The sequence below is a fragment of the Artemia sp. Qi Xiang Cuo genome, chromosome 17, assembly GCF_049724085.1.
Source record: "Artemia sp. Qi Xiang Cuo chromosome 17, ASM4972408v1, whole genome shotgun sequence".
Taxonomy (NCBI): Eukaryota; Metazoa; Arthropoda; class Branchiopoda; order Anostraca; family Artemiidae; genus Artemia; species Artemia sp. Qi Xiang Cuo.
Window position 1 is genome coordinate 3,693,442 of NC_142810.1, and position 19,392 is coordinate 3,712,833.

Here is a 19,392-nt window from a genome sequence, read left to right on the forward strand (position 1 = left end):
TATTTTTTTACCACTCTTTGTTCTTACATGGCACACGATATGGCTCTTTTATTACGGGATTACCAGTCTTTAAAATTGAGTGTTCATAAAAAGGTATTATCCCGATGTCATCTTCAGATGCAGAGAATACATCCTTAAAATTCCATAATTTTTCGCATAATTTGTTCTTAAGTTCCTTGTCCGTAATATGATCCATATTAAATTTGTTTAGAAATTGAGATTTAGTTAAGGGATATTTGTTATTTGAGGTTTTAATGCCGTTAACTAGGTTTGTTTTAGAATTTTCCCATCTATTTAAATCATTATCCGTTAAAACCTGGATTTGAACTAAACACGTCCCCTTTTTTATTGTAATTGTATCATTTTCGTTGTTACTAGTTACCCAAATAAAACCCTCTCCTCTGTCGTAAGATATAATCTGTTCCTCACATAGCAGAATTTCGGAAATTTCGTTTGATGTTGTCGCAAACCATATTTCGGATTTGCTAACCACTGACTCAATCATCTGTGATATTTGAATTTTTTGCATCGTTTTTGGGGGGGGGACTTTTGTTTTCCTTATCGCGAATCCGTAATATTTCTCTTTATTTTCATTGTTTATTAGATCCATACTGGCGCTATTTTGCGCCATTGCGGCATCTTGCAGCGTCACGTTGGGTTTTACTATGTTTTTGCATAATTCCGCTATTTTCTTAATTTCGTTTGACCTGTAATGTCGCATATCTCCTATTTTTATTTTCGCAGATTCAATACCCTTATTATTTAAATTTACTTGATCTCTGCAATGTCTTTCAGAATAATTGAACAAATTTCTAATTATGCCTTGTCTTCCTTGCGAGACATGAGGTTCAAAAGATTGCGACATTATACCGTCAGAAATTTTGTTTACTGTTACGTTGTCATCGTATCCTCTGTTACGATTTCTTAAGGTAGAAATTTCTTCCCCTATCTTAGCTGGGTAGACAAGCCTCTCGGTTGCTACGTCTAACAGTACTCTATTAGACCTTAAAAAATTTGAGCCTATAATTGCTTCGTACGGAAAGTTATCGCATATTATAAAATTTGTCTTAAAGATCCTGTTGTCCCTTTTTACGTTTAGGCAAATTGAACCCCTTGTATCCTGTTTATGCCCTATCACACTGCTTAAATTGGGATTATTAGGGTTCCTCTGTCGCTTAATATGCAGAGGCAACATATTAAATATGCATGAGCTTATAATATTAACTGTAGCTCCACTGTCAACTAAAGCCTTAAAGTAAACGTTTTCTACACAAAAATCATTAAATATAGGTAACTTGTTATTAATATCACTACAGGACGGCACTACCATTGTTTTGGACCTATTAAATATTCTGGGCACCCTCGGGGTCCAATTTATATTTCTGAGGGGCCTGAAACGTTTCCCTGAGGATTTATTTCATGTCTCGGTGCCTGTAATAGATATTCAGGCATATGAGGTTCCGTAGGCATATCTAATTGATTTACATCTGTCTGCCTTCGCCATATATTATTATTGTAACTTGGATGTCCTGTTTCAGTGCCGTTTGTTGGCGCTGACTGCCAATGCCGTTGGCTTGCAGAATTTTCATTTCCCATCGGCAAATTTTCGTGATTTCTATATAGCATTCTCGTATTATATTGGCTTTGGCGAGTATTTGGGTTTTCAAATCGGTAATTAATTTGTTTGTAGGGGGGAGGGGTATAAAAATTTTGTTGGTACGTGTTATAAGGTACTGATTGGCGCAATCCCCCCTGGCTATAGCCTAGTGCACGACCGGTGCTAAAATTTGTTCTTCCAAACAAATGGTTGCCGTAATTTTGCGTATTACCGACAGCAACTCTTGGAATGCGAGTGGGGACATAACGGAACTCCCTCGCGATATGCCCAACACGATTACAATTATAGCACCTTATTATTGTAGGGCTATTTTCGTAATTGGATTGTTTGATAGGCTGAAAACGTACTGTTTTCTGCCTAGCGAGTTCTTGCGTTTTGTTCCTTTGTGGTACTGGGGAGTTATCCCTTGAAAAGAAATTGGGGGATGCCTGATCACCCTTGAAGTTTATTTTCGCATTTGAATCGCCTAGGCTATTTATTTTTGCTTTACTATGATTTGCGACCATCATATCGTCTTCGATCAATCGCTCTACCTCCTGAACTGCGAGATCCAACGTCTGAATATTTTTGGATATTACCACTCTATATAGTTTTGGGGGTAGCCCTTGCAAAAAGGTATTTAGTATAACTTTTTCATACAGTTGCCCCGAACCACTTCCGTATTTTGCCTCTACAGAAATGCGTATATTATCAAGGTATTCTCTTATATTTTGTGAAAAGTCAAAGCTCACTGTTCCGTGTTTTAATTTATTTATGGAACTGGTTTCTATAAATCTATCTTTAAATGCTTTTAACAATTTATTAACCGTATTTATTGGCAAGTTGGCGTTATTGCCTATGGTATGTTAAATCTGTTTTAGAAAGGTTAAGGCCTGGCCTTTTAATCGTAGTAGGAGCATGTCTTTTAACGCTCCTAGATCTGTTTTTGTTAGTTGTACAAACTGGGCCAATTGGATATTGAATTCGTCAATATCTGAATGACCATTGTACTCTGGTATAGATTTCGCTATTTCTATATTTTTCGCAACCAATTTCTGCACTATTAATAACTCGTTAAGGTCGTCCGCCATTTTTTTTTTTGAATCAATTCAAGATAAATTTTTTTTTTTCACTTAACCTATTTTGGGGGAGGCTATTATCTCCTATGAGATGTCCAAAGGGTTTCCCTGTAGTAGCTTAGCGGCAATAGGCCTAATTACTTTACTTATATGTCTGTATCTCTCCAATAGTTAAATTCGAATTACAAAGTTTATAGCGTAATTAGTTCGCGATTTTTCTTCCAATTTCCGACTGTGCCATTTGTAGCAATAAAAGTTTTATGGCCGTCCTAATAGCGGTAATGAAGATTGATCGCGTCAAGTCTAAAATTATACCTTAAAACTGCGAACTTACACCTTATAAGTTCTCCGATAGCGCCGCTTATAGCGCTAAAGATTGAGCCAACAGGGCTTGCGCCACCCTCAATTAATGGGAGAAAATAAGGTGTATAGCCATATAAATGTGACCTCTTTTCTTCGAGCGATCTGAAGATCATATTCCCTGGGAACGTCCTTGGAGATTTTGCGAACTAATTGCCTGTTACTAGACTAGATGCAGACATATAAAGTGAAATAAACACAGGTAAAAAACAATAGATTTATTGAGACTTACATATGTAGGTGAACAGCAGTAAGTCACTTCAAACGACAACAATGGTGACAGAGATATAACAATCAAAGAATTGCCCAGATCGTACGCCGAGTAATTCTGTCTAAGCGGTCCTGATTCTCAAATACGAATATTTCCAAAAGCACTTTTACCCCACTATCAAACATAGTTTTTTTTTTGTCTTGCGCTATAAGGACTGGCTCACGATTGGCTCAATGGCCCAAGGATGCGAACCCTTCGTCCAATAAATTGTTTTGAATATTTCTTATGATTCGAACGTTCACACGGCTCTTATAGTTTAAACTTCCTTAGAAATATTGTGCGTAGCATCTTTTTTATTACTAATTATCTTAGCGAAATTCAAACCGACTAGCGTCGTTGTTTGACTAAAGCTAGAATGCAATTTCTCTTTTTGCTGATTAAGAATTTAGACTCTTGGAAGCGGTATTTTGAACTCAATTAGGGGACGTTTTAATTTCTGTCAGAATCATCTTTAGAAGGAAAGAATCTTTGTATTTTAAATATATCGCATTTTGCTCACGGTATAAATGTGTGCTAGTAGTGGGAAAAGTATAAAAAAAAAGTTGGGAGCTCGCAAGAAAAGTGTTGATTTGTCATCTTGTTAAATATTGTGAATTTTTATTTAGCTTTTCCGTTTAACAAATACATTTATTGTGTCACCCAACATGGTTGAACAAAACTGTTCAAGTTTTCATTTTTTTTGCGTTTTTAGAATCCTCTATTTTAGACTGCCGCTTCATTATGGTTGAATCCCCACCCATAAAAAAAATGGATATATATTGTGCTAATGATTCAGGATGATATAGTTTAAGTAGCACAATCAATGAACTAGCAAAGGCGTTTTGTTGATAGTACAATCGTGTATTGAGACAAGAAGCACTGCAGTTTCTGACTTTGAACAATTTAAGTTTCGATAATATCCAGAAACTGTTGGAAGATGATTTTGTCTTAATGTCAAAATCAATGAACAAGCGCTTGCCTCCTGTTGAGAGGACAAGCATGTATTTAGAAAAGAAGTGCTACAAATATTTAGTGAGAAGGGTTGAGTCTGAGGATATTCGTCTGGGACTTAAAAAAGAGTTTATAAATTTGGGTTGTAATTTGGCAGCAAAGGGTTAGTTTATTAAAATATAGATATATGTTTTCAAAAGGGAAGCGTGACTCAAATCTTAGGCCAGACCTTTGGAAAAGCTCCTGAAGATGTCAGATTGCTGTATTGCCAAAGCAACATATTAATTTAAAGTCCTGAATAATTTAAAGAATAACTATTTGTAATAAAGACAGTAAAGAAGAAATGTGGCCAGTATGATCTCTGAAACAAAAGCCTAGGTACGGAGTGATAATGGAGAGAAAAAAGAAAGGGTTGCAGACCAGGAAATTCAAATATGTCTTGTGGACAGATTAGGCTAAGTTTAAAACATCATTTTACATTGAACTCCAAAATCATTGAAAAAATGATTTATTTTTCCATTTCAAATATTAGGGACAATTATAGTTCAGTTCTTCGACCCAAAAAAGAGCAAAGACTGCAAATCTAAGACTCTACAATTTCTGCAGAGATTATCAATTTGTGCTTCATCAAAGTGCTTAGATCCTATAGTTAACTGTAAACAGAATATTAGAGAAATCTGTTGACTATCTCATCAGAGTCCTTAAACCACTGATCAGAGCATAACAAATAAATGCTTGTAAGAAGTAAAATTAAGGTCCTCAGATTGTCTTTAAATCCTATCTTGTCAAAATATGGAACATCTTAGAGATTTAATAAAAGTCAGAAAAATGTTGGCGGCTTTTATTAAACGTAGTTTGAAAACTATGTCAATGTGAACTGCAAACTATGTTAACTCACCAAAAATAGATGGCCCGATTTGCCAAACAGCCATTTTTAGTTACACAAAACAGCCCTGTTTAGAAAGATGACTGACCTGCTTGATCCTTTTATTCCAAACTGTATTTCAGACATTTGGGTTCATTTTAGGTGTAGACATTAAAAGCAAGCTTTGTTAGTCATTCATAAAGATCATACATAGGCCTAGGCTACTTCTTTGAAAGAAGCACTGAATAGGCTAATGAGAGTGGCTGGCCTACAATTGAATTCTCTGTTGGATACTTCAAAGGTGTTTGTTCCTAACCTTTACAGTTATGTCCTCTCTCCTAATCTATCTAGGTGTAGCCAAGTAAGGACATCCGCCCTAGCCTATGTCTAATATTGGGGTAAAGTTCATTTATGATGCAAATGACTGTTATGTTTAGATTCAGGATGCAATTCTGGGTAGAAATTTAGAGTTGGTGCTGTTGACAAGGAGACATGTTAAGAAAACAATTCTTACTTCAGAATATGTATAGTGATCCTAGTCAACACATTATCCAATGGGACCTTTATCATCAAGTATTTCCTCTAAAAATCCTTCTTTTTTAAGCTTAAAAGAAAAAAATTACAATAAAGCTCCATGCTGACAAAATGCGTAAATCTTTTGAAATTGCCACTATGAATTGTCATTTGCCAAACAAGATTCCAAAATTTTTTTGAATCTCTTACAGTCTGTGCATACCTTATAAGAAACTTAAGCTTTACTGAAACCATTAATCTTAAGGTTTGATTTTCTATATTTTTATCAGTTTTATTCTGCACTGAGGACGGTCAAGCGGAGGTCTTGACCGAAATATTTGCATAATTTTTCAATTTTTTCACTGGCTGTTAATTGTCCACGTTTTATTCCTTTTTCACGATTTGATGTTTTATCATGATTAGCCAGTTTGGTCTCAGAAATTATTTACGACTTGCTTGCGGGGAGCTTTTGACCAAGTCTGTTCTTAATTATTTTGATTTGTCTAAAAAACACGCCAACCTTATTAATCAACAAGAATTTTTACAGTATTGTAGAGTAAAGAGAATTCTTCCAAATTTTCTTTGTTTCCAAAACAAATCTCAGGAACTGTATTTGCTTAGTTCATCTTATGGCTCACTATCAACTAACTGACATACAACAGTAAATTTTGGCTATGGTCTCTCTGTTTCAGGTGACTGAGTTGTAGCCAGGGCCATCATTTGGGGGTGGGCAAGAGAGGCAGTCATGTCCCTCCCCCAATAATGCAAAGAAAAACTTATGGTAAAATTCTAGTTTAGCTACTTTTTGTTATATTTGAAAGGGGATAGGTTAGGAAAATGAGACTGTCAGTAATGAATCCAGGGCCAAAAACATACTCTGGGAAGGTATTGCCAAGGTTCTGTGTTCTCTTCTGATTTCCAAGTCTTAGAAATTTGTTTACTTTGCAGGTATTACATACCAATTGAAATTTTGTCAAAACAATATTTTGGTATATGTTTAGAATTGTGGCTCCTGATAAGGAGACATGATAAGAAAACAATTCTTACTTTAAAATATGTATAATGATCCTAGTTAACATATTATCCAAGGGGAGAACCTTTATGAATAGGATGAATGAATGCTATCTACAGAACAACTTATTTGGCAATTCATAGTGGCAGTTATAAAAGGATTAAAGTATTTTGTCAGCATGGAGGTTTATTGGAGGAAATTTATTGTCAGCATGGAGGAAAGACTTGATGATAAAGTTTCTCCCCTTGGATAATATGTTAACTAGGATCATTATACATATTTTAAAGTAAGAATTGTTTTCTTAACATGTCTCCTGGTCAACACTACCAATTCTAAATTTATACCAACTGCTAAAATAAGGATGAATTTCCCCACCCCCCCAAAAAAAAGGTTTAAGCTTGGATTAGTCTGAACATTATGGACTAAGAATTGTTGTCTTAAAATTTTTTATGATTTAAAGCATGGATCATTGTTTTATCATATGGCTAATTTTAAGGTAATTTAAAGCTTTGTAGGTAAATTTCTGGTTTGCCCTATGATTTAACTTGGACAAAAGTGGAAACCTCATTTGATGTATATTTTTATGCTCTTTCATAATTCAATAATTTGGTTCTTTTGCAAGTGGCATCTTGAGGTCTTAACGGGGTCCCAAAGGTATTACATTTTGGTAACCATGCAAAGAAGTTATAACCTAACCTGCAAAATACTTGATTTTCAATTAAAACTATTTTACCATTATTTCAAGTTTATAAAATGCATAAACAAAATTAGTGCTGATTTTGTCAATAAAAAATTTTAATGTTGACAATTCAGGGTTTATTTTTGCACATTAGGGGGGGGTAAAGTTTAAGTTAAATTTGCAATTGGACTTATAATGTAGCTAGGATGAAAGTGAAAATTTAATTTTAAGCTTTTTTATGCTTTTTAAGAATTAATATAAAATGAATTAAGGGCCCATTTAAGGGCTTAAGATGCAATTTGCAAAAGAAGCAATTATTGAATTATGAAAGAGCATAAAAAAGGCATCAAATAATGTTTTCACTGTCATCCTAGCTAAGTTATAAGGCCACCTAGAAATTTTGTATATATAATACAAGCCCTTGGGCTTCACACATACCAACAATATTTTTTTCATTTTCACATTGGGTCCCAATCTAGCCCATGTCCACTGCCTAGCATTCAAGCTTCTCTCTTCAGGATAGGTGCCTAATGTCTCCAATCAATTTCCAAATAGTATCTTTTCATTGCCTCAGCTCAGTCCAGCATTCTGAGCAAATTTAATTTTTCACTTTTTTTAAATATAGTGGCCCATCCTATAAGATCTGTGGATTATCATCTGTGCTTCCAGTTGCAAAATTTTAATTACTTAATACACAGAATTTCGACATAAATGGCTTACTATCTGGGCTTTATTTTTTGCAAAACTTTCTGAGCTTATGACAATTCGAAACAGTCAAACCCAAGACGTAAACACAGACAGTCAGCTAATATTTAATTCATTTTTTGCTAGTACAACTGTATTAACTTATAAATGGGTTCACTTGTCTAACAATCTAGGCAGACAGACGCTTTCAGGTTTTAGATTCATATTTCCCTTGCAAGTCCCAGCAACTTGTTGATCCAACTAATATAGAATTAAGTTTTTGTCAATACAAATGTCTAAGTTTATAAATTGGGTCACTTGCCTGGGAGACACATTATGTCTTTGGGGGCCCTCACTATTAGGCTTTAAATGCTTGTTTGCCTGACATTCCAAGCAAATTAATGGTCCTATGGCAATTCTAAATTCCTGTTCAACCTTCCCAAGACCATTGGCAGGTATGCCTTGTTTTTCTCTGTCCTATGTCAATTTAAAATTTTTGGTCAACATGTCAGAGACTCTAGGCAGACATGCCTTTCCAAAAGGCTTGAATGCTAAGCAATGGACATAGAATAGATTGGGAACCCATGTGAAAATGAAAAAATATTTTTGGTATGTGTGTAGTGCATGGTTACTGCTAGGGTAATGGTCTACCCATTCATGGTTTTAGGCATCTTTGAATAAGCTCTAAGGCAAGAGGGGAATTTGGGAGCAGTTTTTGTAGGCACCCACGAGTGTCTCTGGCAAGTGAACCAAAGATTCAAATAAATTGTATTTGTCCAATAAGAGAGTTGTACTTACTCCTGTCATTTAAAAATTTGCCTCTCAATTACTCAGACTATCTGTTTTGGCTTTTTCTACAATTAGCCATGTCTTGATGCCTATTGCAAAATACTTTATTTTCAATTCAAAACCATATAGAAGGGATACCAATAGAAGGGAGAACCCTTCTATTGGCATCATCCATCTTTTAAAATTAAAATTTAGGTAAAAATACATATTAATTAGACACCCTAATTAATATAAATGGGCTTATTTTTTTTTGGTCAATGTATTTAAGATTCCATAACTGACATATTTTGGGACAAGGTGAACATAGGTTTGGCCTACCACCAATAGAGGAATAGAATTGAACTTTTTCAGGAGATTCTAGACAATATAGAGACATTTTTTAGATTGCTAGTTTTATGCTGTTGTTTATTGTTTAGTTTGCATTTTCTGTTGGTCATCATCAACACTTTCTAGCCTAATTGTCTCATGTAGCCCTTGGGTGTAAAAAGAAACCAACCAAACAATGACAAAATATTACTTTATAATATTTAGAATATTCCTATTAGTCCAATTATTATGTTCTCTTCTATTGGTATAATCCATCTGTTAAAATAAAATTTGGGTAAATATTTAGGTGTAAATTTATGACCATTCTACCTCATAGGTAGATGTATTAAAAAACAGTTCTTACTTCATAATGTGCAAAATAATCCTAGTTAACATATTTTCCAGCAGGAGAACCTTTATCTTCACAACTTTCCTTATTTTTCCAGTTTTTTTAAAGAAATTTATAATTTTTCAGAGTAACATTTTGTACAATTTTGAAAAATCTGCTAAATGCCCTATCATTTAAGAAATTAATTTATATGTGTTGCAATTGAAAACACAGTGGCAGAAGTATGGAAATATACATACTACGGCACATTTTTACAAAAAAAAAACTGCTACTTGCCTAGAATGTAGTAAACATGTGATAAGGGAAGTTTTGTTAATGCTAATTAAATAAAACAAAATAGGTTTAAAATATAATAGTTTAGAAAAAAATTTTGGCAAAATATTTGAACATTAGGGGGGGGGGGTGGGTATGGCAGAGCACAGATTAAAGACAAAACCAAAATGAGGTACCTTTTTTGCCCCTTCAATACCAAAAAACTGAATTTTAAACCTTTGTCATAGAGTGAGCAACTCACTAGCCCGCAAAAACCTGTTTTTTGCATGACATATTTGAAATTCAACACGCAGTCTATCGCACTTTTTTACTGTATTCTAGACAATTACCAAGAAACTTCTAGAAAGATAGTGCAGAAAGTATTCTGACATCTACAACTAAATTTGTAGGGTAGCACATCTGTCGGCATAAAGTTGAAAACCAAGAAAATGCTTATCGAAAGCATAGTTTTTTTAAAAATTTTATTGTAAAACTAAAAAAAAAGTGAAGATAAAGGTTCTCCTGCTGGAACATATGTTATCTACAATTATCCTGCATGAAGTAAAAATTGTTTTTTAACATGTCTTCTTATGGGGTGGAATGGTCATGCATTTACACAAATAATGAAAACAGTTTCAGATCAAACTGGTTGCTTCAAATCATTAGCCTACACAAACATCTTTTCAACATAAAACCAATTGAGTATGATAACATTCAATAACAAGGAATTATAGTACTAGGTCAATGTATAAAAATATTGGGAGGGGGGAGAGAATGCATGGTTTTTTTCACTGTTATGAAATTTACATTTAAAAATAATATAAAATAGGGAGTAAAATAGTCATGTATGTTTTATTATGATGTTACCTTCAGAAGAGCTGTAACTCTAGTCTGCTACCAAACATTCTAAATTGTTTCTTTATGTTATTGATGGAGATGGCTTTTCTTCTTTTTCACCATGTCCCCTAGTGGAAAAATATAAAGCCCAAATTGTAATTGTTTTTCTACTGTCCAAACAAAAACTGGTTTTAAAATTAGGGATGGCTCCACCTCTCTTAGTTGGAGAATAGTAGAAGGCGCAGCTCATTGCCCTTTTTATGTTCTTTTCAAATATCAAAATAATTCTACTTGCAATTCTTGATTAAAGCTTTTGAGTGGACCCTACAATGACATCTGACTTCAACATTTCTATCAAAATTGTGTGGTTTGACTTATTCAAAGTGGTTTTCACAAGTCCGCTAAAGATAATTCAGCCAACTTTTTTAACATGGTTTATATGATATATAGCAAGATGGTAGACAAAAAAATATGCAGCTAGGTGTATAGTTTTATATTATTTTCAACTATATTTAAGACAAGTCTCCGCCTAGAAAAATTATCCCTTAAGCCAATTAATCCTCTGCAGGAAATTACCCTCCACCCATAACCCCTCCTCACCCTAGCTACACAACTACTCCTTCTGACGTTTTCTACCGATAATAAATAAAAAACAATAAAAATAAAAATATTATCAGATGAAGCAAAAATAGTGAACATCATCAGGGGTCCGAGTTTAGATTTTAAATAAAACTGAGAAGGTGTCACTTATCCAAGTTAATAAAAGCCTATATTCTTCTGCAATTTCTATTTGGAAATATTATGAGACTAAAGTAAAGATATGCTGTTTTTGAGCTTTCATTGCCTCCTAGAAACGAGAGATGGAAAAAGATTCAATTCTTAAGCAACTTTACTGAGTAAGCTGCTGAACTAGCTGCAAAATATGCAACTGCGCTCTGGTTTAGTCTTCAAATGAGAATATCTCCTTAACCATGTACTAAATTTTTCAAAGTAAAAAGAATTTACTTTGAGAATTTACAAAGTAAAAAGAATTCTGCTTCTTTACTTTGAAATTTGGATTGAGTTAAATTCTAAATTTAAACTTTGTTTACAGTTAGATATGGAGACAGCTTTTAAGTTATAGCATGCTCTTTATTAAAAGAAAAAAAAATCAGAACTTATCATATTTCAAATCCTATTGACAACTGAAGAAGTTTAACTTATGCTTTGAAATAAATCATTACACAACCAGCTTTGTAGTTATTTGAAGGAGTCACTGTAGCTGGTGTATTTTTAGGGACTGTGTGATTCTACTCAGTTATTGTAAAGTCGAAATAACCAAGTATATCCAAGTGTTAGTGCCAGTAGTAAACCTTAAATACGTGGTATTTGCTCAATTTGGGGTCTCTGTTATTGAAGTGCCTCAAATTCCAATGCATGAAGATGTTTCCCTTTCTGAAATTTGTGCTGTTAAGAATGGTAGGTTTTTTAATTAAATGTGCAGTAACAGAATAATAATAATAAAGCTTTATTTGCTCTAGTAAATCATTTTTTCTTTTCTTTCTATCTTGCTTATTGAGTACTGTTCAGGGAAGAAAAAAACACAAAAAAATATGTAACTGTATAGGCCCTAGTACAAAGACATTAATAGCTCAGGTAGATTAAAGTGTTTCGATATATAAAAAACATAAAATTTTAATATATTAAATGTAATTTCGTCTGTTTGAGGATAATTTTTTCATTCTTGAATGCAGGTATGATAAAAAAAAATTAAAACCAACAGTGAAGGTTTTTATGTGGCACCCATAATATTTATCTGAAGGATCAACTTTCTTTACTTGTCATTTTTTTTATATTCTATATTAGAAATTGTTTTATTTAGCTATTTTTAAACTTGCTAAACTGTATATATAAAAAAAACAATTAAAGTATATAGTAGCTACAAATCAAAAATACAGAATCTTGCTAAAATGCATTAAAGGATGCCTTGTTAGAATTTAACAGCAATATTTTAATGCAATTTTGTTAAAAATTTCATAATTTAAATGCAAAGTTTTCAAGCTTAATATCCTTTAGATTTGGCTATATTTTTCTTCGCATTTGTGCCTTCTTTTCATTTTGCGCAAAATGTTTTTTTATTATATTCTTATATGAAATGTGGTTTTTTCAGTTTCTATTGACTTCTGATTCAATCAAAGGTGTCTTTAGAGGGCTAAAATAAAATTTCAGTGGCACAAAATTTTAAATAATTAATGTAGCATTAATAATTTTCTTTTAATTTTTAAATGTTATTTTCATAAAAATAAATTGTAGGGCAAAGTTGCCACTAATTACAAGTATATTAAATCCAAATTTTTTTTTTCCATATCTGATTATGTATAAAGTAAGAAAAGTTCAGATTTTAATAAATACAATATTTTTCTGTTAAATAAAATTATGTTAAAATTTGGCATTAAAATTGTTGGGAGACTAATCAGGGGGGGGGGCTAAAAAAAAGGTTATATTTGGTCAAAAAAGGGCTGAACCACCACCGGCTTCAATTGCTCTTTGTTACCAAGTTATATTCAATATTGCAACTGAAGTGATCATATTTTTATTTTTTTTTTTTTGCTAGTGGTCTGTATAAATTTAAAAATCTATTTAATTTATTAAAATGAATTTATAAACCATAAAAATATATAAAAAAATGACAGCCTCAGCCTTATAAAAGAATTATATAAAGTAAGAAAAGTTCAGATTTTAAGAAATAGAATATTTTGCTGTTAAATAAAATTCTGTTAAAATTTGGCATTAAATTTTTTGGGAGACTAAGTGGGGGGGGGGGGGCTAATCAAAAGGTCATATGGGCTCAAAAAAGGTCAGAACCACCACTGGCTTCAATTGCTCTTTGTTACCATGTTATATTCAAGATTGCAAGTGATAATTTTTTTTTTGCTAGTGGTCAGTATAAATTTAAAAATCTATTAAATTTATTAAAATTATTTCATAAACTATAAAATATATAAAAAAAAGTTTTTGGCCATAACTGTTAAGCCCAAGATAATTTCTAACCCCTTTCAAAATCAATTCCCACATACAAAAATTACCCATGTTTTCCATTAAAGTTCTAAGAAAGAAGCAACTGCTTCACATACCTTATTCACAAAAAATTTCAATGTAAAAACAAAACAAACAACTTCAATCCACTCCAGAAGATATTTTTAATATTTTTGTGGAAGGGACTCTGCGAATTTGGTTCCTTCATATAGTTGGGCAACAAAGTTCACACCTCTACTCCAACTTGTCATAATGACAGTGCACTTCTATGGCTGTGGTACATTTCTGACATGAGTAAATTATTTTCAGGTAAAGGTTTTGGGTATGAATCATATTCTGCAGCAATTTGAAATATATTATGTTGTCTTTGTCCAAGTGGTTCTGAATAATCAATACACAATTTAACTTTCAAATTGGAGCATAGATATTTTAGAAACATTTAGAACTTTCGCCAGTTGGAATGAAGCACTTTTAGATTGTTAATATTAAAATAGAGTTTTTACTGCCATTCTATGTAATTGTACTTAGCTTTTATTATAGATAAAAAAATTAGAAAAAAGTACGAATCATTGATATAAATTTTAAGACGCAACGGTCTAATATAAAGTTTTAAGAGCTTTATCAGGAATAAATGGCTTAAGTCTTTTTAGAATACCTGTCCCTGGGAAAAATTTGATGTTAAGTGCCCTCACATGATCTTTCCATGTAATCATTTCATCAACCATTATTCCCAAATACTTCCAATTGGTTGCACTTTCAATCACTACATTTCCAAATGAAAGTATCTCATTTGTTTCAAAATATTTTATATTTGAAAAAATCATGTATTTTTTCTCTATTATACCCATATGTCCTTAGCCCTACTCGTTTTTCTGGTATTTTTTCCTTGTGTTGAGTTTGAATTTATTATCCCTTGTAATTTCTTTTATTTTTTTAATTCATTCATTTATGTTGGCTGTTATGGTTCTAGTCGTTTACCCCCCCCCCCCCTCCGGAAAACATAACCTCTCTCCCGGAAAATACACTCCCCCATGGAAAGTAATACCACCGCCCCACTTTCCCGAGGAAAATATCCCCCCGCGGAAAATGCCTCCGGTAAATACCCCCCCCCCCGCGGTAAGTGCCTCCAGTAAATACCCCCCCCCCGTGGAAAATGCCTCCGGTAAATACCACCACCCCCCCACCCCCGTGGAAAATACGGCTATCCAAATTTGAGAATTTTATTTGAGTTTCATTTTTTTATTTACATAGGGGGAAGGAATTTTTTGTACTTGTGTATCATGCGCCCCTCACTCAAGTGTACGCTGTGTAAAACTCAATACTAAACCGGTTTCTCTGCTAGTTGACTCAGCCTAGTATGAGACAAGACTCAGAGGAGTGACAGAATATTTGGGAAATATTTAATTTGTGCTCTATGTTTGCGCATAACAGGGAGAAGGGGTAAAGTGTTTGGACTATTTGAAGTCAGAAAATAATTCTTTCTAGGCATATGGCCACTAAAAAATTACAGACTAGTCTCAATGATTAAAATTTGGTTGAGAGTCGTCCAGTTACGAAGTGACAGGTTGCTTAAGGCAGCTTATGAAGATTGACTCTCGCAGGGGAAAAAATGAACATGGCCAAAAAAAAACACATTTTAGAAAAAACAGGGTTTTCTTTTGTTTGGAATGAAGGTAGTGGACCAATGGATATAAATCCAAAATAGGAGAATGAGATTAAGATAGTACTAGAGAATCAAATGATCAAAAAAAAGAATGATGAGAGAGAAAAGCCAAAAACATTATTTAAAGATCTTAAAATGGTTTGTACGCAAGAGTCCTACCTTAAGCAGAATTGACCATCTAGATATTTGACGTTCTGGATGCGGCTCAGAGCTTTTTGCCTGGCAAATAGTGCAAGATTTAAAAGATATTCTAAGAAAAATGTTCCAATGAAGACAGATATGTTTACCCGCTTTTCAGAGTTAAAGAAGATTATATCGTGCATTACTCGATGCTTACAAGTGTCTTAAATAGTACGTAAGTAAAAAAAAAATCCCAGTATAAAGTAAATGTAATGTTTCATTTAAATGTTTTTTCCATGTGTTAAGTGTTTTTTCCAAGTGGTAAGTGTTTATTATTTTCAATGACCATATTTCCAAGTATTAAGTACTATTATTAGGTTAATGTAGTGTTTTATGATGATCACCGATCAAAGTTTGTTATTTATGCCTTTCATTTGTTACTTTACTATGTTCATGGCCATATATTTGGCTTTAAATTACACTTATCTATCAATCTATCTAATATGCTTAATAATTGCAACTAACTCATTTTGCAGTCAGACCCACTCTAATTTACCCCCCCCCCCCTAATATGTAAATCTATAGCCCAGATTTGTTTCTAAAGTAATTAAACAATCGGTTTGTTCTTGAGTTTTACACAGTATAAACTTGAGTGAGTGGTGCATAATACACAAGTACCAAAATTCCTTTCCCCTACGGAAATTAAAAAAAAAAAACTCAAATAAAATTCTCTAATTTGGACATCCTTATTTTCCACGGGGGTTTTTTCCGGGAGGGGGGGGGGGTAAGCGCTGACCGCCAGTAGTTCTATACTTCAAAAATTATTTGACTTTGTTTCTGTTCATCTTTGGATTAATGTAGCCATTTACTTTTCATTAAGACAGTTTTTAAAATTAATTATAAAATGAAAAACAGTTGGATCTTTTATGAAAGCTTTGCTCTTATGCTTTATATCCCTTTTATTCATGTTTCGTTTTAGGAGTTGAAGATGCTTTACCTAGTGAGAGTGAGGAGCTCTTTGATATTTCAAACATTTGTTTGTCTCCTAAGCTTGAAGATGTTCCTTTGAATACTTTTCCTAGCATTGCAGGACAATATAAATTGGAAGCTGACGCCTAAGAATTGGAACACACCAGTTTTGACCATGAAGGTATCTTTCAAACATTTGGTTTTGTGAAATCATGAATATTTAATTTAAAACAAACTAGAGTACATGGAATAAATTTTAGTATTTTAAACTGATCTTTTTATTAATTTTTTTTTATCTTATTCCGGTAAGCAGGCATTTACTAAACCGGTTTGGAAGTTTAATAGCAACTTTCAAAGTGTTAATTGAAAGGCCTTTTGTGAAATCCGTACATCTGGATGGCCAAGAATAAAGTTCTGATCTATATTGTCTATATTTCTTTTTGAATTAAGATATAAATCTGTTAATTCTTTTCCTGATTTAACATCACTGATTAAGCTTTTAAAACGAGCAGAATATGGACTGGTGTTGTGAGAATTTTGAATCGGAAATTTTGACTTTAAAACATTAATTTATTCAACGTACTAGATCCGGACAAAATTAAGGATTCATTTTGTGTCAGTGAATTAAAAAGGTTTTTTTTTTTGTAGAACGACTTGTTATGCTATATAAAACTGGAGATGCATAACAAGTCCTATTGGGTTTTAATAATGACAAAAGTGACAAACCTGACAAAAGTCAGTTTTTGTGTTAGATTTAAAATTCTATTGATATCCAGCGTGTATAAACCGTCCTAGAATTAAAAAAAAATTATTTTGGGATATTTGAAACCGGATTTTTCTAGTGCTTTTCATTGACAAAAAATGGAAGAAGACAAAAAAACGAAAGAGCTGAGGCCATTCCAGTGTGAACATAATTCAAACCAAAGTTTAAACTAAATCAATCATTTTCAAATCCCCTTGCCCGTCCTTGCTCTTCTGAAAGTTTTAGAATTATGAAGATATGTCTTCTTGATACCTATCTAACGATATACTATGTGTGGTACTTTACCAAAAAAATTACTCTTTTGGTCAAATATTTGGTCTGTAACGGAAAGCTCTAATGTGCCTACCTGTAACGGCAATAACTAACTAGTTTGTGTGATGTGTTTACATATACCCTTACTAACGTATATACGGATAACCCTTAGTTCTATAATTTTTTTTATGCATCTGTTTTCTATATTAAAAAAAATCATTTGAACTTAAAGTGAAAACTTGTGACAAGAATTAGCATTTTGATAAGCAATACTAAATTAAAATCAAAAATATATTTATTATTATTTTTTCCTTTTTTTTCAAAAATGATTCATATTTTTTTTTATTTATACATATAAAATAACTATTATTTTTTGTGATTTTCGGCCCACTAAAAATATTTTTTGAAATATCACTTCATAATTAAATAATATTTCTTTCAAGATGTATTATTATTTATTTTTTGGGTTATTTTTACCATACCCCAGGTCACTTAATTTTAAAGGATTTGTCGTAGAAACTTTATTTTCGAAATTTATTTTAAGGCAAATAATAATAATTCCACTCCCACGATTTACCCAAAAACATCCAATCAAAATTTTAAATAGTCATTTTGTTCAGCGTAGTTGATTTCCAGATATAAGTCATGTTTTTATGGAGGAAACTACCCCACCGTTCTCAGGGCATGGTTTTTAAGTTTTGTACTGTTGTCATATCAGATTTCTTTTTTAATTCGTTATTGCATACAATACAAAAAGGGCTTTTGTGAGTTAAAATCGAATTGGATTGGGCCATGTTTAAGAGACAAAAGTGATCGTATTGGACTTCTCACTATTTCCAAGTACACCATTAATCAAACCATAGAAAATCAAACTTCTTAGATTGAAGTTTGTTTAAAAAGAGGTTTCCGTTCTGGTCAGAATTTTTTTGATGTTATTACCCCCCTCAATGCCCTCAGGACGCGAGGTGTGATTTATGCCCTGAGGGCCGATAAGGTTGTCAGGCCCTAGCCCATTTCCCTTAACTCATTCAATCACAATTTTGAGAGGGCCATGTTGTTCCGCGTAGTTGAAAGGTCCAGAAATAATGTCTGAGGATGACAACCCCCCCAAAGCCCTCAGGTCAAGGATTATAATTTATGCCCTGGGGCATATATGGTTTTTATAGAAAACGCTGTCGTAGAAACTTCAAAAAGGGCTCATTCGATTGGAAATTGAAAGGGCCAGTGTCCATTTTAATATTTCGTAAGTGATTGGAGGGCAACTAACCCCCCCCTCTCGCCCACCATTTACCCGAACATATTCCAACAAAAGGTTTAGATATCAATTTTATTCAACGTCGTTGAAAGGTCTGGACAGTCCTTCTGTGGGGCTGCCAACCTCCCCCCCTCCCCCAGTCCCCGGGCAAGGGGTGTAAGTTTTGTCCTTGGGGCATATAATGTTTTTATTGAAAGCCTTGTCGTTGAAACTTCAAAACGGCTCATTTGATTGGAAATTGAAAGGGCTAGTTCCTTTTTTTCATATATGTAAGTGATTGGAGAGTAACTAACACCTCTCTCATGCCAACCATTTCCCCAAACACATCCAATCAAAATTTTGAGATAGCCATTTCGTTTAACTTAGTTGAAAGTTCTGAAAATTGGATCTTTGAGGATGACAGCCCCCTCACAGCCCTCAGGGCAAGGGTTGTAATTTATTACTTTGGGAAATATAAGGTGTTTATAGAAAGTGTTGTCGTAGAAACTCAAAAAGGGCTCAATCTATTGGAAATTGAAAGGGCTTTTGCCCTTTTTAATAGTATAACGTGATAGGACGGCTTTAAATTTTTATAGTTAAGATCGATGTGGGTACAATGTATTATTATTTTTATCTTTTTTTTTGTTTTGACCAGGGCACTTCGTATCGAAGGATTTGTCTTTAGAATTTTGAAAAGGGCTCATTCGAATTAAAATAGGAAGGGCTAATGTCCTTTTTAATAGTCGAAAGTGATTGGAGGGCACTAGTCCCCCTCCCAAGCCCACCCACCAATTTGCCCATTATGTTTAAAAACTAAACGTTGCCTTAAGATCAAATCAAAATGCACTCTGTT

At 33.3% G+C, this 19,392-nt stretch overlaps 1 protein-coding gene across 1 annotated transcript in view; it reads left to right on the forward strand.

Annotated features, from left to right (window-relative positions):
- The window catches only part of LOC148941808 (uncharacterized), a 97,776-nt gene extending 81,336 nt beyond the window's left edge, over positions 1–16,440 (forward strand). Inside the window, exons 5-6 of the mRNA XM_089103632.1 lie at positions 11,800–11,981; positions 16,301–16,440. Coding sequence (XP_088959758.1) covers positions 11,800–11,981; positions 16,301–16,440 — 322 coding nt within the window. The remainder of the gene's footprint in view (positions 1–11,799; positions 11,982–16,300) is intronic.
- The last annotated feature ends 2,952 nt before the right edge of the window (positions 16,441–19,392 follow it).